Source organism: Petaurus breviceps, unplaced genomic scaffold (genome assembly GCF_028583685.1).
Source record: "Petaurus breviceps papuanus isolate PSGF00001 unplaced genomic scaffold, PetGlider_PUasm1.0 37, whole genome shotgun sequence".
NCBI classification, from domain to species: Eukaryota; Metazoa; Chordata; class Mammalia; order Diprotodontia; family Petauridae; genus Petaurus; species Petaurus breviceps.
In genome coordinates, this window is record NW_027186296.1 from 11,529,587 (window position 1) to 11,548,677 (window position 19,091).

Below are 19,091 nucleotides of genomic sequence, written 5' to 3' on the forward strand. Positions count from 1 at the left end.
AGCCATTCATTCTATTACCTTTAGATGGGCCTGGGCTATCTTTAAATGCTTCTGGGCCTCGGAGGACATCCGGTTGGCCTGGCTGAGCTGGATCTCCATCTCGTTGAGGTCTCCCTCCATCTTCTTCTTCACCCGAAGGGCCTCGTTCCGGCTGCGGGTCTCAGCATCAAGGGAGGTCTGCAGGGAATCCACCACCCGTAGGTGGTTGCGTTTGGCCTGCTCCATTTCCTCATCCTTCTCTGTCAACTTGCGTTCAATCTCTGCCTTGATCTGGTTGAACTCCAGCTGTGCCCGGAGGATCTTCCCCTCCTCGTGCTCCAAGGAGGCCTGGGAGGATGGAGAGGAGAAAGGAGCTGAAACCTCACTTTTCATGTTGAAGGGGCATGCTAAGACAGGGAAGGATAGACAGCAATGGTACACATAAGGAAGGGCAGGTTGATGGAAACAGAGAGAGACATAAAGAGGTAAGGAGGTGTGGAGTGTGATGCCAAGAGTAGAGGAATATGCTGCCTAGCAAAACTGATGTGGTAGAAGAGCCCCTAGTAGAAAAGGAACCCTGGATTCTAGTACCATTTATTTTTGGAGGGATGAAGGCAAGGGGGTTAAGTGACTTGCCCAAGGTCACACAGCTAGTTAAGTGTCAAGTGTCTGAGGCTGGATTTGAACTCAGGTCCTCCTGACTCCAGGACCGGTGCTCTATTCACTGTGCCACCTAACTGCCCCTCTAGTACCATTTCTACCATTGACTTTCTGAGTTTAGTCTTTCTGAACCTCAGTTTTCACATCTGTAAAACAAGGATTAAAAAAACCAACCCAATCTACTTCACAGGGGAGAGCATGATTGTCAAACGAGGATACCATGTTTCCCCAATAATAAGACACTGTCTTATTATTTTTTGTTTTGGAAAGAAAAACACCAGAGGGCTTATTTTCAGGGGAGGGCTTATGTTGTCCTGCCTCAGCTCTCCTCCGCGGCACTGCTCTCAATGGCGCCAGCAAGCAAATCACTGGGGAAGATGATGCGCTCACTGCTGCAGCTCTGATTGGATGCAGCTCAGAGCACAGCGTGAGTTTCACTGGGGGGGGGGGGACGGTGCATACAGAGGGTACCGTAATGTAGCGTGTAGCTCAGGGGATCACCTTCACTACGGTAGCAATCTCAATAGGGCTTATTTTCGGGGGAGGGCTTATTTTAGAGGAATCTTACACAGTAAGGGGAGGGCTTATTTTCGGGTTAGGTCTTATTATCGGGGAAACACGGTATGGCTGTGAAGTGTGTTGTGACCATGCATCGTTATACAAAGGAAGTTATTTTTCATTGCCTCTGATAGAATATTTTTTTAATCACCACCTGGACCCAGCTCATGGTGCTTTCCTTAGCGCAAGTCTCTGTCACCTTTTCCTTAGAGGCAACTGTATAGAATATGGCACCTCAACATAGCTGTCCTGGGGCATCCTTGAAGAAGGTGAGACATGGGAGAAACATGTAGGGAGAGGCTTTTTCTTAAAGTATAAGGATGTGGAATCTGAGAGGAAGGGAGAGAACATTACCAGGCTGGAGCCAAAGGAAGAAATAGCTTTTAACAAATGGATTGAGCAGTTAGCCTGAAATGATTTCCATTCAGTCCTGGGGATTGGGGTGGGGTTAGATAGAGAAATAGGAGGAAGAGGTAAAAAGCAGAAGAAATCAGCCCTTCTCTCACCTCTGCTTCCTCCAGAGCTGACTGAAGCTCCAATTTCTCAACTTCCAGTTGCTTTCGGATCTTCTCCAGCTCATGGATATTCTTTCCCCCTTCTCCCAGTTGTTCAGTCAGGTCTGAGATCTCCTCTGAGCATGGGGAGAGATGAGAGACCCTCAGTGACTGTGGTCCCCTTCTCATACCTATGTCCTTCCCCAATACTTTCCCCAGCTGCTGCTTCCTCCTTCCTTGCCCTGGCCCCTCCCTGACTCACCTTGGAGGTTCTTGTTTTCCCTCTTGAAAGTCTCCAGATGCTCCAGGGATTCCTCATAGGCATTCTTTAGCTTGAAGAGCTCAGTGCTGAGGGAACGAGCCTCCTTCTGAGATGCTTCTAGTTCTGATTGAGATTCTTCATATTTCTGCTTCCACTCGGCAAGGATCTAGGCAAAAAGACAGGGACCAGATCACTTGACAGGTTCCCAGGGCTGGCTCTGCACTGTTCTGTCAGCTCCACCCCAAGGGTTCTGGGCTAGAGAATCCATGATCTTTGGCTTGTATTTCCATCCACAGCTCTGTCCCCTTCACCCCCAGGACAGTTTCTCCTGGTCCTTTTACTACAAATTGCCCCCTCCCATTAGCTGCTCTAATGCTATCTTTCTTTCTCACCTTGTTCGTATGCCATATTCCTTCTCCTTCTTGCCCTCTCTTCTTTATTCCTCTCCCCCATCTCTCTACTTGGATTCCCCCCATCTTTAATATTCCCCCTTATCTTTCTTTCCTAGTTCCCTTTCCCTGTCCTTTCCTTCCAAACTTTGTCCAAGTTTCTCTGAATCTTCTCAAGGACCAAGGATGGGGAGTGGTTCACTCAACAAAGTCTCCAGGCTCCACTCCCCTCAGCCCCATTCCTGAGGCCTCCTTCCATACCCATTTCTCTTGGCCCATTTCTCTGCTACATCCTCATCTTCCTTACCCTCACCTTCCTTGGAACTCCTACTCTCCCATCTTCCCATCCCTTTGGCTTCCTCTCCCCAAATCTCTCTCTTTTATCTCCTTCTTCATGCCTGGGCTCTTCCCTCTGGGCATCACTCAGCTTCTCTGTGGTCTTCTTTGGCCCCTTTTATTCTCATCTAGATTTCTCTTCCTTCTGTTCACCTGCCTCTTGTTCTAGTCCCATTGTGGGGATTCCACCCCCTTATCTCTCTTTCCTTCTTCATCTGTAAAAAGGCTTGGGTTTGGAGTCCTGGCACCCTGAATTGAACCCTGGATTTACCACCTGATACCTGCATGACACCAGGCAAGTTAATTTCTTCACCTCTAAGATGAAGGCATTATCATGAATGTCCTTTAACATGCCTTCAAGCTCTAATGCTTGCACTGGATGAGCCCTCTGACCCTGTGGCAGTCCCTCCCCATCCTGCCTGTCCTTGCCTTGTCAAAGTTCCTCTGTTTCTTGTCCAGAGCAGCTGCGGCGGCATTGGACCGTTCCACATCCACCATCAGGTCCTCGATTTCATTCTGCAGTCTGTGCTTGGTCTTCTCCAGGGATGAGCATTTGGCATTCACAGCCTCCACGGCCTCCTCTGCATCCTGCAGCCTCTGGGCCAGCTTCTTCCTGGGGGAGGCAGAGGGGGAAAGAGTGGAAATAAATCTATGAAGGAGCAGTGTGAGCCCCTGAGGAAACTACTGTGGCTACAAGGTCATCTGAGAGAACTAAGCCAGTTTTCTACAGTAACCTAGAACGCACAGCAGAGATATGGAGAACTAGTATTCTAGACCCAAATTTACTGAGAATCCCCTTCTAGAGGGGTCAAGTGTCTAGGACCAACATTAGGACTGGAATTGCCTTGATTCCAGCCCCTCCCCCGGGGTACTTACCTCGGCCGATGATGGGTCCTCTGACCAACAAGCTTTTTGCTCGTCTTATACGCATGCATCAGGTATAATCCGGACCAAAAGCTCGCCTGTCACAGGAAGTGGGCTAGGGCCGGCCAAAGAGGAGGGGCAGTCATTCTTTGCCTGATCGGGATCGTTCCAGAGGACCTCCCTTTCCCTTCTTTGGAGGATTCCATTATTGTTTCCCCTTACTTCCTCTTCCCTTTCATCCTATAATCCTCCTCTCATCTTGTACCCCTTCTTCTCATTCAGCCACTCTCCGCACTGCTACAAGTCGGGATGTTTGTGCTGTTCTCTGTGAGCTGGCAGGTGAGTTCACTTGGAGGACTGGAGGCATTGAGGCTGTGGGCCATGGCAGGGCCATGGCACATCCAGCCTGGGCTGGGACCTCCCACCTTGACCTCCTATCTGTCTTCCCAGAATCACCCATCTATAGTTCTCCTTCACATCACTCACTGCGATGCCATTTGCTGGGTACCCCGGGGTCCAAACTGAATGGGATTTGGGGACCAGTACGGTGGAGTTAGGAGGGGGCTAAGGACTCACTTGGCCTCCTCCAGCTCCTCAGTCCTCTGGATGGCGTCCGTCTCATACTTGGTCCTCCACTGTGCCACCTCTGAGTTGGCCTTGGACAGGACACGCTGCAGCTCGGCCTTGGCCTCTGTCTCCTCCTCATACTGCTCCCTCAGGAGGTCACAGTCATGGCGGGCTGACTGCAGGGCGTGTGCCAGGGCATTCTTTGCCTGTGGGAAAGCAGAGGAGAGATGGGAGGATCCTGATTACCTTCTCTAGTGAAGAGGAACATGCACATCCTCCAAGCTCCATCCCAATTTGTAAACTCTACCCCTAGCTCGAAACTCAGAGAGCCATAGAATTTTAGAACTGGCAGAGACATTGGATATCACTTATTCTAACTCCCATATTTTATACAACAGGAAACGAGGTTAAATGATTTATTCAAGGTCATACAGTTCTGAGGCAGTTAGGTGGAGAGAGCACTGGCCCTGGAGTCAGAAGGACAGAGTTCAAATCTAGACTCAGACACCTATTCAGACATTGTGGGCAAATCACTTAACCCTGATTGCCTCCAAAAACCAAATTTAGTCAAGGTCATACAGTTGGTGAGTAGCAGAGCAGGGAATAAATCCAGGGCTTTTTTTTTTTTCTTTTTGGAGTGGGGGAAGGCAGGGCAACTGGGGTTAAGTGACTTGCCCAAGGTCACACGGTTAGTAAGTGTTAAGTGTCTGAGGCCGGATTTGAATTTAGGTCCTTGTGACTCCAGGGCTGGTGCTCTGTTCATTGTGCCACCTAGCAGCCCAAATTCAGGGCTTTTAACCCCAAGTTAGGTGTTTTTCCTCTTATTTCATCTTCCTACCTAGAGTGCAAGAAGACTTGCACGTGTAAGAAGGGTTCTAATCCTGGCTCTGGTGCTTATTGGGGTGTAACTCTGAATAAGTCATTTCACCCCTCTTGGTCTTTATTTTCCCATCTGTCAGGTGTGGATAACTCATTACCTGTGTGACAGGCTTTTGGTGATGATCAAATAAGATAATGTATATGAAAGTGCTTCATGAACTGTAAAATGCCATATATATATATAGCATTATTATGGTACATGGGGAAACTGAGGTGAGAGAGGTCCAATCTGCCCAAGGTGACACAGCTAACAGTTAGCAGGAGTAGAACTAGAATACGAGGTCTCCTGACCTTGTGTGCTTATGGTTTTTGTTTTTACTCCCTAGTGTATTTTTGTAGCCTCAGGCGTCTACCCCTAATCTCCCAGGCTCATTCTCTCTTGGCCAACACCAGACAAGTGTGCATCTCCAAGTCTTCTTCCCACCCCGGTCTTACCTTGGCCTCCTCTTCCAGCTGTCTCTTAAGGTCCTCCATTTGCTGGGTGTAGGAGAGCTTTCCTCTGGTCAGCTGAGAGATCAGTGCCTCTTTCTCCTCCAGCTGACGAGTCAGTTCGCCTAGAGCAGAGGGAATGATGATTCTTGTATGTGAGGTATGGAGGGGACCTTAGCCCATAACCATAGCAGAGGGAAGTTAGGGCCAGAGGATGGTAGGAAATAATCTGAAATGAGTGGCAGAGAAGGACCTAAGGGAAGGGCACTTACCATTCTCTGTCTGTAATTTGGCTCTCTGGGTGGTAAAGTCATTGAGGGAACGCTGTGCTTCTTCCAGTTTTACCCGGTACTCATTCGCCTGGTCCTCCAGAGTCCGGGACACTTTCTCCAGGTTTGCCTGTGGGTATTAGGGAGAAAGGAAGCCTCAGTGAACATGTGTGACAGGGCTTAAGGATGAGGGGAGTCAACTAGAATAATCTAGCTACTGAGAAAGAACCGAATGAAGAGAGAGAATGAAACGGTTATAAAGTAAAATGAGAGAAAGGTGGGGAAATAAGTTCAGTAGAATCCAATTCATTAACCATTTATTAAGCACCCACTAGATACAAGACACCCATGGCATAGTGGATAGAGTACAGTCCTTGGACTTAGGAAATAGGAGTTTAAGTCCCACCCCATATACACAGGATGAGGAATCCAGGGCAAACCATTTAACCTCTTAATGCCTCAGGGCAACTGTCTAAATTGCAGAACAGTTGACAATCTGCTTTGGTAGAGGGAGGCCCTAAGATTGATTAAAATCTCATGTCTAGACCAAAAAAAATTAGACAAGATACTATGTTAGGTGTTGAAGCTATAAAGTCGAAAAAACAAAAACAAAAAATAAAAAACCCAAACAAAAATAAAATTGTCCCTGCTCTTTAAGGGCTCACATTCTACTGGGAGAAGAAATGTTAAAACCTCCTTTGAGCTGGAATCGAACCATCAATTTCAGGATGTTCCAGAGGAAAAAGGTGAATGGAAATGGGTGTATTCTATAAATAGCTGGAAGGAAAAAGAGAAAGGAATGGCAGGAGAGATTAAGGGAGCTATATATACAGAAGAAAAAGATTGGGGTATCCTAGAACACAGAGGGACAGTGGTATCAAGGAGGAAAAAAAAGAGAAGGATGTATGTGAAGAAAGGAAGCAGAGAGAAAGGGAGATGAAGGAAGGAGATTGAAAGGGCTCTTAGAAGCAATCCAGTTCCCTCATTTTGCAGATGAACAAACCAGAGCACAGAGACAGTAGATGATTTGCCCAAGGCTGCACAAGTAGTAAGACTCCAAATTCCAAGCCAGTACTTTTTTTATGACATTCCGATAACACAAGTTGCCAAGGGCAGGACCTTGGGGATCACTTATCTGACTTCCAAATTAGTAGGCCGATGCTAAAAGATAATGAGGGACAAGGTAATCTCTCTCTTATGGAATTTTCTTACAACATTTTGTCTAGATCACATTCTACTTTTTAGTATGCTTATTAGGACTAAGCCTATCAGTTTGGTGTGATTGTAAGCTCCTTGAGGGCAGGAAGTACTTTTTAAAAAAAGCTTTGTTTCCTCAGCAACTAGCTACAATGCTCTGAGCACCTTAGGCACTTACAAAATGTTTATTGGATTGTTGAAAGAGAGACAAAACAAAACAGAAGAAAACAACCAGAGGTGATAAAGAAGAAAAATCAAGCCAGAAACTGGGGCTCCTTCCCTCTCTCCCTTCCTCCATTCATCTCTTTCTCTCCCTCTCTGTCTATCTCTGTCTTTTTCTCTGTCTGTCTGTCTCTGTCTCTTTCTGTCTGTCTGTATCTCTCTGTTTATCTCTGTCTCTATCTGTCTCTGTGTTTCTGTCTCTGTCTTCTCTTCACCTTGGCCTTGATGATCTGCTCCATGTTGGAGGTGACGTCGTCCAGCTCCAGCTTGAACTCGCTCTTCTCCTTCTCCAGCTTCTGCTTGACCCTCTGCAGGTTGTCTATCTGCTCTCCCAGCTCAGCCACGCTGTCTGCGTGCTTCTTGCGCAGGGCTGCTGCCGTGGCCTCATGCTGCAGCGTGGCCTCTTCCAGGTCCCTGCGTATTTTCTGAAACTCAGCCTCCCTCTTCTTGTTCATCTCGATCTGGACAGAAGTGGCCCCGCCGGCCTCCTCCAGCCTCTCACTGATCTCCTCCAGCTCCCTGGATAAGTCAGAGCGCAGCTTCTCCACCTTGGCCCTGGCTGTCCTCTCTGCTTCCAGCTCCTCCTCCAGCTCCTCAATTCGAGCCTGGGGACAGAGAGAAGATAATTTGAGTAAAGACCTGGGTCTTGTCTTCAAAAGGAGAAGTCTGTAATCTAGTTGAAAAGAGAGTAAAGGGGATGACTTTGGTCAAAAGCTAACTCAAGGACCTCCAGGCTCACTGAGTTAGGAGGGGGCCAGAAAAAATGAACCTGTCATATTAGAAAAGAAGTTCATGGGAAAAACAAACAAACAAAAAGATAAAAGAAAAGACCGTGAGAAATCCTGGGACATGATTTTTACCACATGACACTAACTCTAGAACAGAAGGGACAGATGAAGCCCAATCTCATCTAGATAACATTGGCTATCCTCGATCAATACCAGAACCCGAAAAAACCCAGACACACACACATTCACATTTATATAGCACTTTTAGGCTTACAAAGTTCTTTTTTTCCTCTCTCAGTACTGGGAAGTAGATGGTGCAGGTATGATTGTTCCCATTTTAAAGATAATAAAACTGAGTCTCACAGAGGCAAAGTGACCCGCCCATGGTTGCACAGTATCAGAGCTGCAATATGAACCAAAGACTCCTGAGAGATGATCTCTTTGCTACACTATGACCTTGAAGCTCCAAACCTAGAATCTAAAACATTGGATCATGGCATCTCTTCCATCTGGAATTTAGGTCACTCTGGTGGCTCATGTTTTAATGCCACATTTCAATGATTGATTCTTTCCTCTTTGCCCTCCATTTTTAGGGAAAGTGCTTAAACAATGACAAAAAATAGCAAAACCTTAGTTAAAAACAAAGTAATACTTTCAGGCTATGTCCTTGGCTTAGTATAGCTTCAACCCAGTTTCTTATACCTTCTACAAGTATAGTATGAGATGATGAAAATTTGTGTTCAGAGAGAAGACTCTGAGGTAGTGTAATGTCTGAGTCATCACAGAAAATTTCCATGAGATTCATTATGCTCTACTTCCTAGGGCAGGACAATGGACGGGTTAGTTCTGTATAGATTTGCATGGGAAACACCTGAAAAAAAGTGGCTTCTGTTTATCCTCAGGTAACCAGAGAATTCAATTAACCATTGACTCTCCACCCCCCACCCCCAATCTCTCAATTCCTTGATCTGACTAGTTATTTGAGGTTTTACTTCCTAATTCTGAGTCCTAGGAGCATAGCTAATTTTATGGATATTTTAGTAGGGCACTGTCTTCACCTGCTTCCCTTGTTTGCCTAGCTACCTATTCATGGATCTGACTGAAAGGCCATCTCACACTCATCTAGAGCTTGGAGGTTCACAAAGCACTTTTCCCAAAGCAATTCTATGAGGTAGAGAATATTAGCATTGTTATCCCCATTTTACAGATGGACAAGATGAGGCCCAGTGAAGGTAAGTAACTTGCCTAAGGTCATGAAACTAGTAAATTCTGGAACCTGGACTCAAATTTCAGGTCTTCTGACTCTTAAAAACCTTGTTTTTTATTCTACCTAGGACTTCTTTTTGTTCCGCTCACTAATTTATTCTCTGGCTGCAGCAGAGGCCAGGCAGAGGGTCGGATATGATCCCTTCCTTTAGGATGGTGTCTAAACTCTACAACTGTCAGCAGCGTCTAGGTTTCCATTGGTATATGTATTTATTTATTTTCAGTGTTGTGGAAACCAGTAGCAGGAGAGGAGAGCCACTCTCCCCACTTCCCAGCAGAGGGGAGCATCTCAATTGAAATAAGAAGAGCAGGCTGGAGCAAGTGATGGAAACTAGTTCTTGCAAGGGGAGACAGCATAGCAAAGCTGAAAGAGCATTACTCTTGAGGATAGATGCTCAGGCTCTTACACTCACTGGGCAAGTCGCTTAAGTTCTCTGCACCGCCATTTTCTCATTTCTACAAAGGGGGTAATGACAACAATATTTGTAAAACTACCTCAGAGTTGTGAGGACAGGGTTCTGTAAACTTTAAAGTGCTGAAGACATTCAAGCTGTTATAACAAAGGGAGGAGACATAAACAAAACCGTTTTTCTTATTCCAGAAAAAAAAAAAAAATCCAACCAGTGAATTGCAGATGGGGACACCTGGAGGATGCAGAGGAGACAGGGGCCCAAAGAGCTTGGTGCAAATACTAGTTTTACTACTTGTGACCATGTGACTCGGTCAGTGATTTTCCCCTCTGGGCCTCAGTTTTCTCATCTGTAATATGGAAGGGGTGGAGGTAGAAGGAGGAGACTGGATTAAATAGATGATTATTAGACTGAAACTTCTTAATGGTCTGTTTCATTTTTGTATTTATATCCTCAGTACTTAGCACAGTTCCTGGCACATAGTAGGCACTTAATACATTTTTAAAAAATCAGGCACCTAGGTAGCACAGTGGATAGAGTGCTGGGGCTGGAGTGGGGAAGAACTGAGTTAAAATCCTGCCTCAGGTACCGCCTAGCTGTGTGACCCTGGGCAAGTCACTTAACCTATGTCTGACTCAGTTTCTTAGTTTTGGTGCTTAGTAAATATTTGTCAAATTGAATTGAATCCTGGCCAAATCAACAGAGTCCTCAGCAGGTTGATGGCAGAGTCCCTGTCTGTGGATGGCTGAGAGTGCCTTGGGTAAGTAAGTGCTCTGGAGGGAGGATTAACCTCATGGGGGAGGGGGGGATGGATTCGATACCAGTGGTAGTAGTCAGCTATATTCCTTCTGCAAAGATAATGCTGCACATAAAGAAATATGTAAAGACAAAATAATGTGTTTTACACCTGAACTGCAAATACATTGATTATAACTATATATATATATATATATTTTTTTTTTAAAGAGAAGAAAACAAAGGCAGAGGTAACAAAATATTAGGTGGACCTGGAGAAGGACACAATGAAGACATGCTTATTTTTTCATGTTTGTTAATACCTTTGGTTCTACTTGGTTAAATACTAAGCGTTCTATGTAAGATTTTATTCTTGTTTTTAATGTTTATCTGACTGTTCTTGTTAAAGGTTATGAAGTTTTGTTTTTTTAAAGAGTGATCCTGAGACTTCCTACCTATCTTTGTGACAGTCTACTCCTTTGTATAGGAGGAAAGGGGCCAGATGGGGGAGGGGAGTAGGGAAGGGACTTTTTCTATCATTTGCTTTAGAGCAAATGGACCAGGAAACAGAAAGCAACACCAACTTTTTTATCCCAGAAAAATAGAAGGGCTAATTATTAGGAGATATTCCCCACCCCTGCTTCCAGAGTAGCCCAATTTGAGGCTGTTCTGGAGAGAAAGTGACCTATTCTCACTTGAGAAATAATTAGCATTCTAGAGAGTTACCAGACTCTTAGGGGAAAGTGATAGAGTCTCATTGTCAGTTAACTTTCAGGTAGCTCGAGGAGAGGAAGCCCTGGGGTATAGAAGAAGGAGCCCTAGCTCTGGACTCCTAGAACCTGCGTTTAAATCCCCATTCTGACCCTTGCCACCTGTATGACCTTGGTCAAGTCACATAAACTCCATGGGCCTCACCTGTAACCCTGGATTTCTCTCTGAGGTCCTTCTGCCTTTAGATGAGAGGTTTTGTCGCTGTTGCTCAATCTTTTATCAATCATATATGATTCTTTGCGACCCCATTTGGGGTTTTCTTGGCAAAGATACTATATCCTTCTCCAGTTCATTTTACGGATAAGGAAACTGAGGCAGAGTTAAGTGAATTGCCCAAGGTCACACAGCTAATAAATGTCCCAGGTCAGATTTGAACTCAGATCTTTCTGCCTCTAGGCTTGGCACTCTGTCTAATGAGCCACCCAGCTGCCCTATTGTATGAGATATAATATGATGATTCCACTATGTCATTCTATATTCTAGAATGTCCCAGGCGTCTTCTCTGAGGTATCCAAACCCTTCAGTTCTCCCCAGTGCCCTCTGCCTAGCTGTCCAGACAATTACCTGGTTTTCCTTTAGTTTTTTCTGTAGCTGGAGAGCCACTGCCTGCTCATCCTCGATTTTGCTGTTCAGCTGATTTATGTCAAACTCTTTCCTGAAACAGAGGTGGCTGGTGGGTGCTGGGTATTCCTTCATTTCTGCCTCTTCTCTTCCCGGGTTCTAGGACACTGGGATTACCCAGTCCCCCCCAGACACATGATAAGTGCCAGCTTTTCCAGGAGTGTGGATGGGGAGAAGGGGAATGATTGGGATCAATCTGCCCCATGGCAGGGGTTACATCAGTCACTCCCTGATACCCCCGAGGAAGCAGAGGCACAGTGGAGGCTGGGTGGTCTGTTCTGACGTGCCCTCTGACTGATGCACAGATCTCAAACGCCCTCCCTCCTTCCCATCGTGGGTTCATACTTCTTCAGTTTCTCCTCTAGTTGCTGCTTGTCATTCTCCAGATCCATGATGCTTTCCTGGGTCAGCTTCAGGTCTCCTTCCAGCTTCCTCTTTGCCCGCTCCAGGTCCATCCGGACCTTTTTCTCCTGTTCCAGGGATCCTTCCAGCTGATAAGAGAGACAGAGAGATACAGAGAGACAGAGACAGAGAAAGAAAGAGGAATAGACAGAGAGATAGAGACAGATGCACAGTCAGAGAGAGACTATTCCATGTAAGACCAAGGATCTACTACACAGAATGTTCTCCTTTCAACTTTAACCCTAGACCCAAAGTTCATGGGGCTCCTGTCCTTAAGTACATGGGACCTCGGGTCAAGTTGCCAAAGGAAACAAGGATAAAGTCTGAAGAAGGATCTCAGATAAGATAGATGTTCCAGTGACCTCAGAAATAAGACCAGTGGATTTTATTTAATTCAATTCAACAAATACTTATTAGGACCCTGCTAATGTGCATGCTAGTGAGTAAGGTGCTGGAGATCATAGGATCCCCTAGATCTTGAAGTGTAGGGGACCATCTAGTCCAAAGGCCCAAGGAAATTGGCTGACATGCCCAAGATCACATACAGAATGAAAGGGGAGAGCCCCTGCGCTCTCAGACCACTGCAGTTTCCTGGAAAGAACCTGCTCAGCAACATAAGGGGATGGGATCAAACCCACTCACATCATCCACTTGCTGTTCCAGCTTGACCTTGGACTTGGTCAGTGTGTTGACCTTGTCTTCCTCAGCCTGCAGGTCATCCAATGCTTGCTGGTGGGCTTCCTGCAGGGCCTTCTTCTCCTTAGTTAGCTTGGCAATGATCTCATCCAGCCCAGCCATCTCCTCTGTCAGGTTTTTCACCTGTGGGATAAGAAACCCATTTCCCACCCACCATTGTGGATGGCAGGCCCAAACCAATGAACTGTTTCCAAGGTATTGTCCATAAGAGGCATTGTCGGGTGCAATATTGGGGCTCGTGTTAATCTCGTAGACCACAGGGGGACATGCAGATTTGATTATGGGTGTTACTAGTGGCCTGGCCCCATGGCAGAGGCCAGCATGGCCTAGAAGTCCCATGGAGGTCTAGGGATGGAACTGGAAGGAATCCCTCTGCTCACCTTGTTCTCCGTGGCGTGCTTCTCCTTCTCCACCTTGGCCAGGGTCAGCTCCAGATCATCAATGTCCTTCTTCAGCTCTGAGCACTCATCCTCCAGCTTTCGCTTCTTGGCGGTGAGCTCAGCGTTCATCTCCTCCTCATCCTCCAGGCGCTCCGTCATCTCCTTCACCTTGGCCTCCAGCTGGATCTTGTTTTTGATCAGCTGGTCACAGCGCTCTTCTGCATCATTGAGGTTGTCTTGTTCCTGGGAGCAGAGGATGGAGAAAATGAGAGATGGAGGAGAGACTCTACCAACTGACATTGGCCAAACAAAGTATAGTATGTGAATGGAATGGAATGCTATAGTGTCATAAGAAACACTAAAAAGCCAGCATGGACAGTTTCAGAAAAACTTGGGAAGGCCTGAGTGTATTAATGCAGAGTGAAGTGAAAAGAACCAGGGGGACAATTTATACTATAATAATATGATTATAAAAAAAACAAGATTTGAAAACTCTGATCAATGCAATGACCAGATGTGATTCCAGAGGCTGGATGGTGAAGCATGTTATATACCTGACAGAAGGATGACGGATTCAAGGTTTAGAATAAAGCAAATTCTTTCAGGTGGGAATTTGTCTTGCATGATTTTGCATGTTTGCTATGAGGGTTTTTTTTTCCTTAAGAGGACAAGGAGGAGGAGAAGGAAGGGATAGGGATAAGGCTAGCAAAAAAAAAAAATGAAATGAAAGAAAAGAGGATTAATTAAGCATCTTTTTTTTTTTAAATGAAGAGAAGGGAACAGAAGACAAACCAGAGAGAAGCACAAATAAGCAAGACAGCTTTGAAAAAAACAGGTGGAACCATTTATATACGGTTCAAAAAAAAAGATATGCAAACATTTGCCTACAGTTTCATGAATAATTTTATTTTTCTTTTTTAGTATATATAGGGAAATGCCTATTTTCTCGGGTGTTTGGCAAGTTCAGAATAAAAATAGACAAACAAAACAAGAGACTGTAAGGAGAAGATGAAGGAAGATAAGAAAAAGACTTAGAACTCAGAGGCTGCTCTGGGGTAGGAAGATGGGTTGTTTCCTAAGTAAGGGCAGGGTAAGGAGGATGGGGAAGATAAGGAGGACCAAAGGGTCTTACTGCTTGGACTTGGAGCTGCAGGTCATTCTTCTCCTGAAGCAGGGATACCATCTTTTCCTCCAGTTCCTTCCGTCGAGCATCTGACTTTTCCAGGGCATCTTTGATGCGCCCAAATTCTTCCTTCATGTTGGCCATCTCCTTCTCTGTCTCTGCACTCTTCAGCAGAGGCTTAATCTTAAAATAGAGCTTCATCCAGGGCCAATTCTTGACCCCCATGAAGGCCCGGATGTTCCATTGGATCACCAGGAGGGCATCCCTAAGAGGGAAAAGTCAGTGTGAGGAAGAGGGGTGCCATGAACCTATTAATTTTATCCTTCAATCCCATGAACCAGGTTCTACTTTGCACTTCTTAAGACTCCTCAGTCTTAGAGACCTCCTACCATTGAGAAGGAAGGAAGGAAGATTGTAAATTCCCCAAGGGCAGGAGCCATTCTCTCCCTCCCTTTGTATCCCATAGAGGACCCAGAATAGTGGTAGGCACAGGGAAGTTACTTAATACATGTTATCTTTCTCAATAATAACTGACATTTACATAGGGCTATAAATGTGCAAATTGCTTTCCATATGTTATCATTTGATCTTCACAACACCTCTATAAAGCAGGTATCTCAGGTGTCATTATCCTCATCTTACAGAGAAGGAAACTGAGTCTCAGAGAGACTCTCAGAAAGAGTAAGTGACTTGCCCCTGGTCATACAGACAATAAATGTTAGTGATGAGATTTGAAGTCAGGTCTCTCCTGACTCAAAGCCCAGCACTTTACCCACTATAGTGTGCTCTTCCTCCTAGAGTACCAGAGGTTACCACTACCCCCTTGCCCTTCAGGCTTTGCTTTTGGAGGGTGCAAGGCAGGGCAATTGGAGTTAAGTGCCTTGCCCAAGGTCACGCAGCTAGTAAGTGTTAAGTGTCTGAAGGTGGATTTGAACTCAGGTCCTCCTGACTCCAGGGCTGATGCTCTATTCACTGAGCCACCTAGCCATCCCCGCCCTTTTCAACTCTTGCCCTGCCTTCTTTGCTTTCTCACCTTCGTTCTACAATTTTCTTGAACTCAATTCTCATCAGCTGGCCCCGGGCCTGAGCCTGAATCCGGGTGATGATGCGGGATAGTCTCTCATCCCTCATCTCTTCCAGCAGCCCCAGCAGCCCAGCCTTGAAGAACACCTGGAGAGAACATTCACGTATTGGGGATGAGGAAGAGTAAGGGTTATCCTCATGGGAAGTTCTCCCAGTCCTCCCAGAGAGAATTGGGGAAGGAAGATCGGTGGAGCTGGGAGATTTCATTACAGAGATTTAAGAATCATGGGATGGAACCTACATCTCCCCTTTTCTAGGATCTCCCTGCTCTATCCCTAAGTATGGACTAAGAGCCATCCTCCTAGAAAGGGAGGACTCGGGCTGCTGGGGGTGAGGAAAAGAGAGAAAAGGAAGTTAGGGATGAAACTGGTGGGAGGAGGGAACCATAAGGTTGTAAAGGACAAGGTGGGTCTCTCCCTCCCTTTGCTCTTCTTTCTGGCCTCAGACCCTCTCTCCTTAGGGAGTACCTACACAGTCCCAGTGAGTCTCCTCTGTGGCCCTGCCTCCCTCACCTTGGTGTGGCCAAACTTGTACTGGTTGTGGTCAATGTCCAGGGAGCCAAGCAACTTCTCTGCCCCCTTCCTGCTGTCGATGAACTGGCCTTCAGGGATGGCTGCTGGGTTCAAAATCCGGTACCTGATGGGAGAGGTGGACATGGTCACCTCACTCTGTGTGGTTGTTGATTAAATGGAGAATGATGCTACCTAGGAACAAGATCTTCTACCACCAGCCCTACCCTCCTCTGACCTGCCCCACCCTCCAGATCCCAAGGTCTTCCCTGGTGGCCCTCACCCACCTCTGTCGGAAATCCCCATAGAGGATGCGGTTAGGGAATCCCTTCCTGCAAATTCGGATCCCTTCAAGCACCCCATTACAGCGTAGCTGGTGCATAACCAAGGGATTGTCCATCACCCCTGCAGGTATCAGAGGACAGGATAAAAGAGAAGTTTCTCAGTAAATGTAGGCAGAACATTCCCTATCTCCCACCTTTTTTAACTGCTTTCCCCACTTACTACTCACCAGGAGCTTTCCTCTCATTGGGAATGATGCATCGCACAAAGTGGGGATGGGTGGTCTTTAGATTGGCCATCAGCTTGTTGAGGTTCTCCTGGGGTTGGATAGCAGTGGTCAAGGAGGTTTAGGGATGACAAGAGTCATCTCTTGGACACCCTGAGGCCTAGCCCCAGCAACACTGAAACCCTAACTGTGTTGACTTAAGACTAACAGCCCTGAGTTTGCATATGACCTGTGCATAATTTGCATGTCTAAGGTAACAAGTCCCTCTGGTCTTTTCCCTCTCAGTTCCTTCTCACCCTGCACTGCTTGGCCAAGTTTTCCCTCAGTACTCCCACTTCTACCCACAGTGGCTAGCTCTTCTTACCCTGTGGAGAGCCGACACTGTCTGGAAGGAAGACCCTTTCTTCTTGCCTCCTTTGCCTTTTGCATCAGCTATTGGAGAGAGGAAAGAATCAGTCAGGGAGAGAAGGCATACATTCTACCTCCACCTTCCATAGTCCCCTCTCTCTCTGTTTCCTTTCTCATTAACTTTCCCCCTCAAGCTTTCCCCTCTTTCTAACATCTCTTAGGGTCATAGATACCCCCGTCCTCCCAGCCATTCAGGCTTCCAACCTAGGTTATTCTTGACTCCTGACTCTTTCTTACCGCCCCCTGCCCCATACCTTTTAAACATCTCTCATATATGTTCCCTTCTCTCCTTCAACACTACAACCATCTTGCTACAGGTCCTCATTACCTTACCCTTGGACAATTACAATATAGCCTGCTGCTTGGTGTCTGTCTCATCTCTCCCCTCTCCAATCCATTCTCCTCTCAATTGCCAAATAAGTCTTCCTAAAGTGCAGGTCTGACCCCATCACCTCCTCCAGTCAATAAACTCCAGCGGCTTCCCTTTGCCTCCGGGATCAAATATAGAACCTTGTGTTTGGTTGTTTCCTATCTTTCTGTCTTCTTATACTTTATTCCCTCCATGTTATCTTTGATCCAGTAACATTCCATACTCCTCCTCTCACACATCTCTCTTAAAAAAAAATTATGGGGTAGCTAGGTGTTGCAGTGAGTAGAGCACTGGCCCTGGAGTCAGGAGGACCTATGTTCAAATCTGACCTCAAGACACTTAACACTTACTAGCTGTGTGATCTTAGGCAAGTCACTCGCCCCATTGCCCTGCTTCCCCCCTCCAAAAAGACAAAAAAATTATTTTCCCCCAATTACATGTTAAAACAATTAAAAACATTTTTAAAAAGTTTTGAGTTCAGGGTGGCCAGGTAGCACAGTGAGTAAGAGCACCAGCTCCAGTGTCAGGATGACTTGGGGATCGAATCTGGGCTCAGACACTTAGCACCCACCCAGAAACACCTGGCCGTGTAACCTTGAGCAAGTTACTTAACCCTGATTGCTTTAAAAAAAAAAAGGTTTTGAGTTCCAAATTCTATCCTTCTTGCCCGCCTTCCCTGCCCTCCCCCCGCCTTGTGACTGCATCCGACACAGTTTATACATGTCACACATGTCTTGATCTTCTAATTCTGAGCTGTCTCCTGTGACCGGAATGCTCTCCCTCCTCCTCTCTGCCTCCTGGCTTTCCTGCTTCCTTTCAGTCTCAGCTCAAATCCCACCTTCTACAAAAGTTCTTTCCCACTCATCCTTAATGTTAGTGCCTTTACACGGAGATTATACCAAATGATCCTGTACAGATATTTGTTGTTTGAATGCTGTGAGTTCCTCGGGGGCACGGCTGGTTTTGGTGTTTTGGGTTTTTTTTTTTTTGGACTTTCTTTCTATCCCCAGCACTTAGCATAGTGCCTGGCACACAGTAGGTGCTTAATAAATGCTAGCTGATTGCTTGATTGATAGGACTTAGAGACTGCTTTTTGCCCTGCGGGTAATGTTGCTGCTGGTGGCCATTGGAAGATACATTTTACTTAGGGAAAGTTAGAAGGTAAGACTAACCTCATTTGCCCAGCCAGCCATAAAACATGAATTGCTTGTAATCAGCGGGGGTGATACAAATTGTATTGAACTCTATGGGGAACTGGGAGTCTTTCTCTTCTCCTCCACCCAAATCTCAGACCACATCTCTTCCCCTGTTTTGCACACTCTCTTGATCTTTGGCACTGCCCTAATACTTTTAACCTTGGCCTCTGGCACCTTGGGAAAGGCATCACTCATCTCCATTAACTCACTCCAGTCTATGCACAAGAAAGCCGACACTTCTGACCCTTTCCTAAGGAGGAATCTTCAGGCAGTGACCTTCCCAGTTACTGGCACAAGAAACATCCTGTCTGTATCATGAGAGATCCTTAGCTCTAGTCTATTATGTTTCCCACCCAAGTACATCCACCACTCTCTTCCCATATCTTTCCCTTTGTCTCCTCTCTCAATATATTTTTCCCTTCCCTCTTTGGAGTTGGAGGTTTCTTTCCTATAGTTCATCGCCACCCCCAAGCAATAGGTTCTCTCTGATCTGGGAACTCTTCATTTCCTGGCAGCCAGATGATGAATTCCATCAGGTTGCTGTGATAGTAATGGCAATTAAAGATTCCCCTGTATTGGCTTGGTTTTCAAATTGATTGTATTAAAACCCAGAGTTTGTTAATCCCACCTGTGGGATGGGCTGGTTGATGTCCCTGAAGTGGGAGGAGCTGGTGATGTAGATTTGGAGAGACAAGAGAGAGGCGGAAGTTCTTTTTGGAAGCTGCACCTCGTGGAGAGAGACTAAGAGATTGCTGGTGGCCGCTTTGAATTGCCCTGGAC

At 46.1% G+C, this 19,091-nt stretch overlaps 2 protein-coding genes across 2 annotated transcripts in view; one reads left to right on the forward strand and one right to left on the reverse strand.

Moving 5' to 3' along the window:
* Window positions 1-19,091, reverse strand: part of MYH6 (myosin heavy chain 6) — a 43,733-nt gene that overhangs the window by 10,509 nt on the left and 14,133 nt on the right. Inside the window, exons 13-30 of the mRNA XM_069097621.1 lie at window positions 16,702-16,769; window positions 16,341-16,428; window positions 16,117-16,234; window positions 15,833-15,956; window positions 15,271-15,407; window positions 14,247-14,502; window positions 13,115-13,357; window positions 12,681-12,857; window positions 11,982-12,127; window positions 11,580-11,670; window positions 7,321-7,710; window positions 5,690-5,816; window positions 5,424-5,542; window positions 4,119-4,315; window positions 3,108-3,291; window positions 1,954-2,119; window positions 1,704-1,828; window positions 19-327 (exon numbers count right to left, since the gene is read on the reverse strand). Of these exons, the coding sequence (XP_068953722.1) occupies window positions 19-327; window positions 1,704-1,828; window positions 1,954-2,119; window positions 3,108-3,291; window positions 4,119-4,315; window positions 5,424-5,542; window positions 5,690-5,816; window positions 7,321-7,710; window positions 11,580-11,670; window positions 11,982-12,127; window positions 12,681-12,857; window positions 13,115-13,357; window positions 14,247-14,502; window positions 15,271-15,407; window positions 15,833-15,956; window positions 16,117-16,234; window positions 16,341-16,428; window positions 16,702-16,769 (3,065 nt within the window). The remainder of the gene's footprint in view (window positions 1-18; window positions 328-1,703; window positions 1,829-1,953; window positions 2,120-3,107; window positions 3,292-4,118; window positions 4,316-5,423; window positions 5,543-5,689; window positions 5,817-7,320; window positions 7,711-11,579; window positions 11,671-11,981; window positions 12,128-12,680; window positions 12,858-13,114; window positions 13,358-14,246; window positions 14,503-15,270; window positions 15,408-15,832; window positions 15,957-16,116; window positions 16,235-16,340; window positions 16,429-16,701; window positions 16,770-19,091) is intronic.
* Window positions 5,190-19,091, forward strand: part of NGDN (neuroguidin) — a 104,410-nt gene continuing 90,508 nt past the window's right edge. Inside the window, exon 1 of the mRNA XM_069097872.1 lies at window positions 5,190-5,193. The gene's annotated coding sequence lies outside the window, so the exon portion shown is untranslated. The remainder of the gene's footprint in view (window positions 5,194-19,091) is intronic.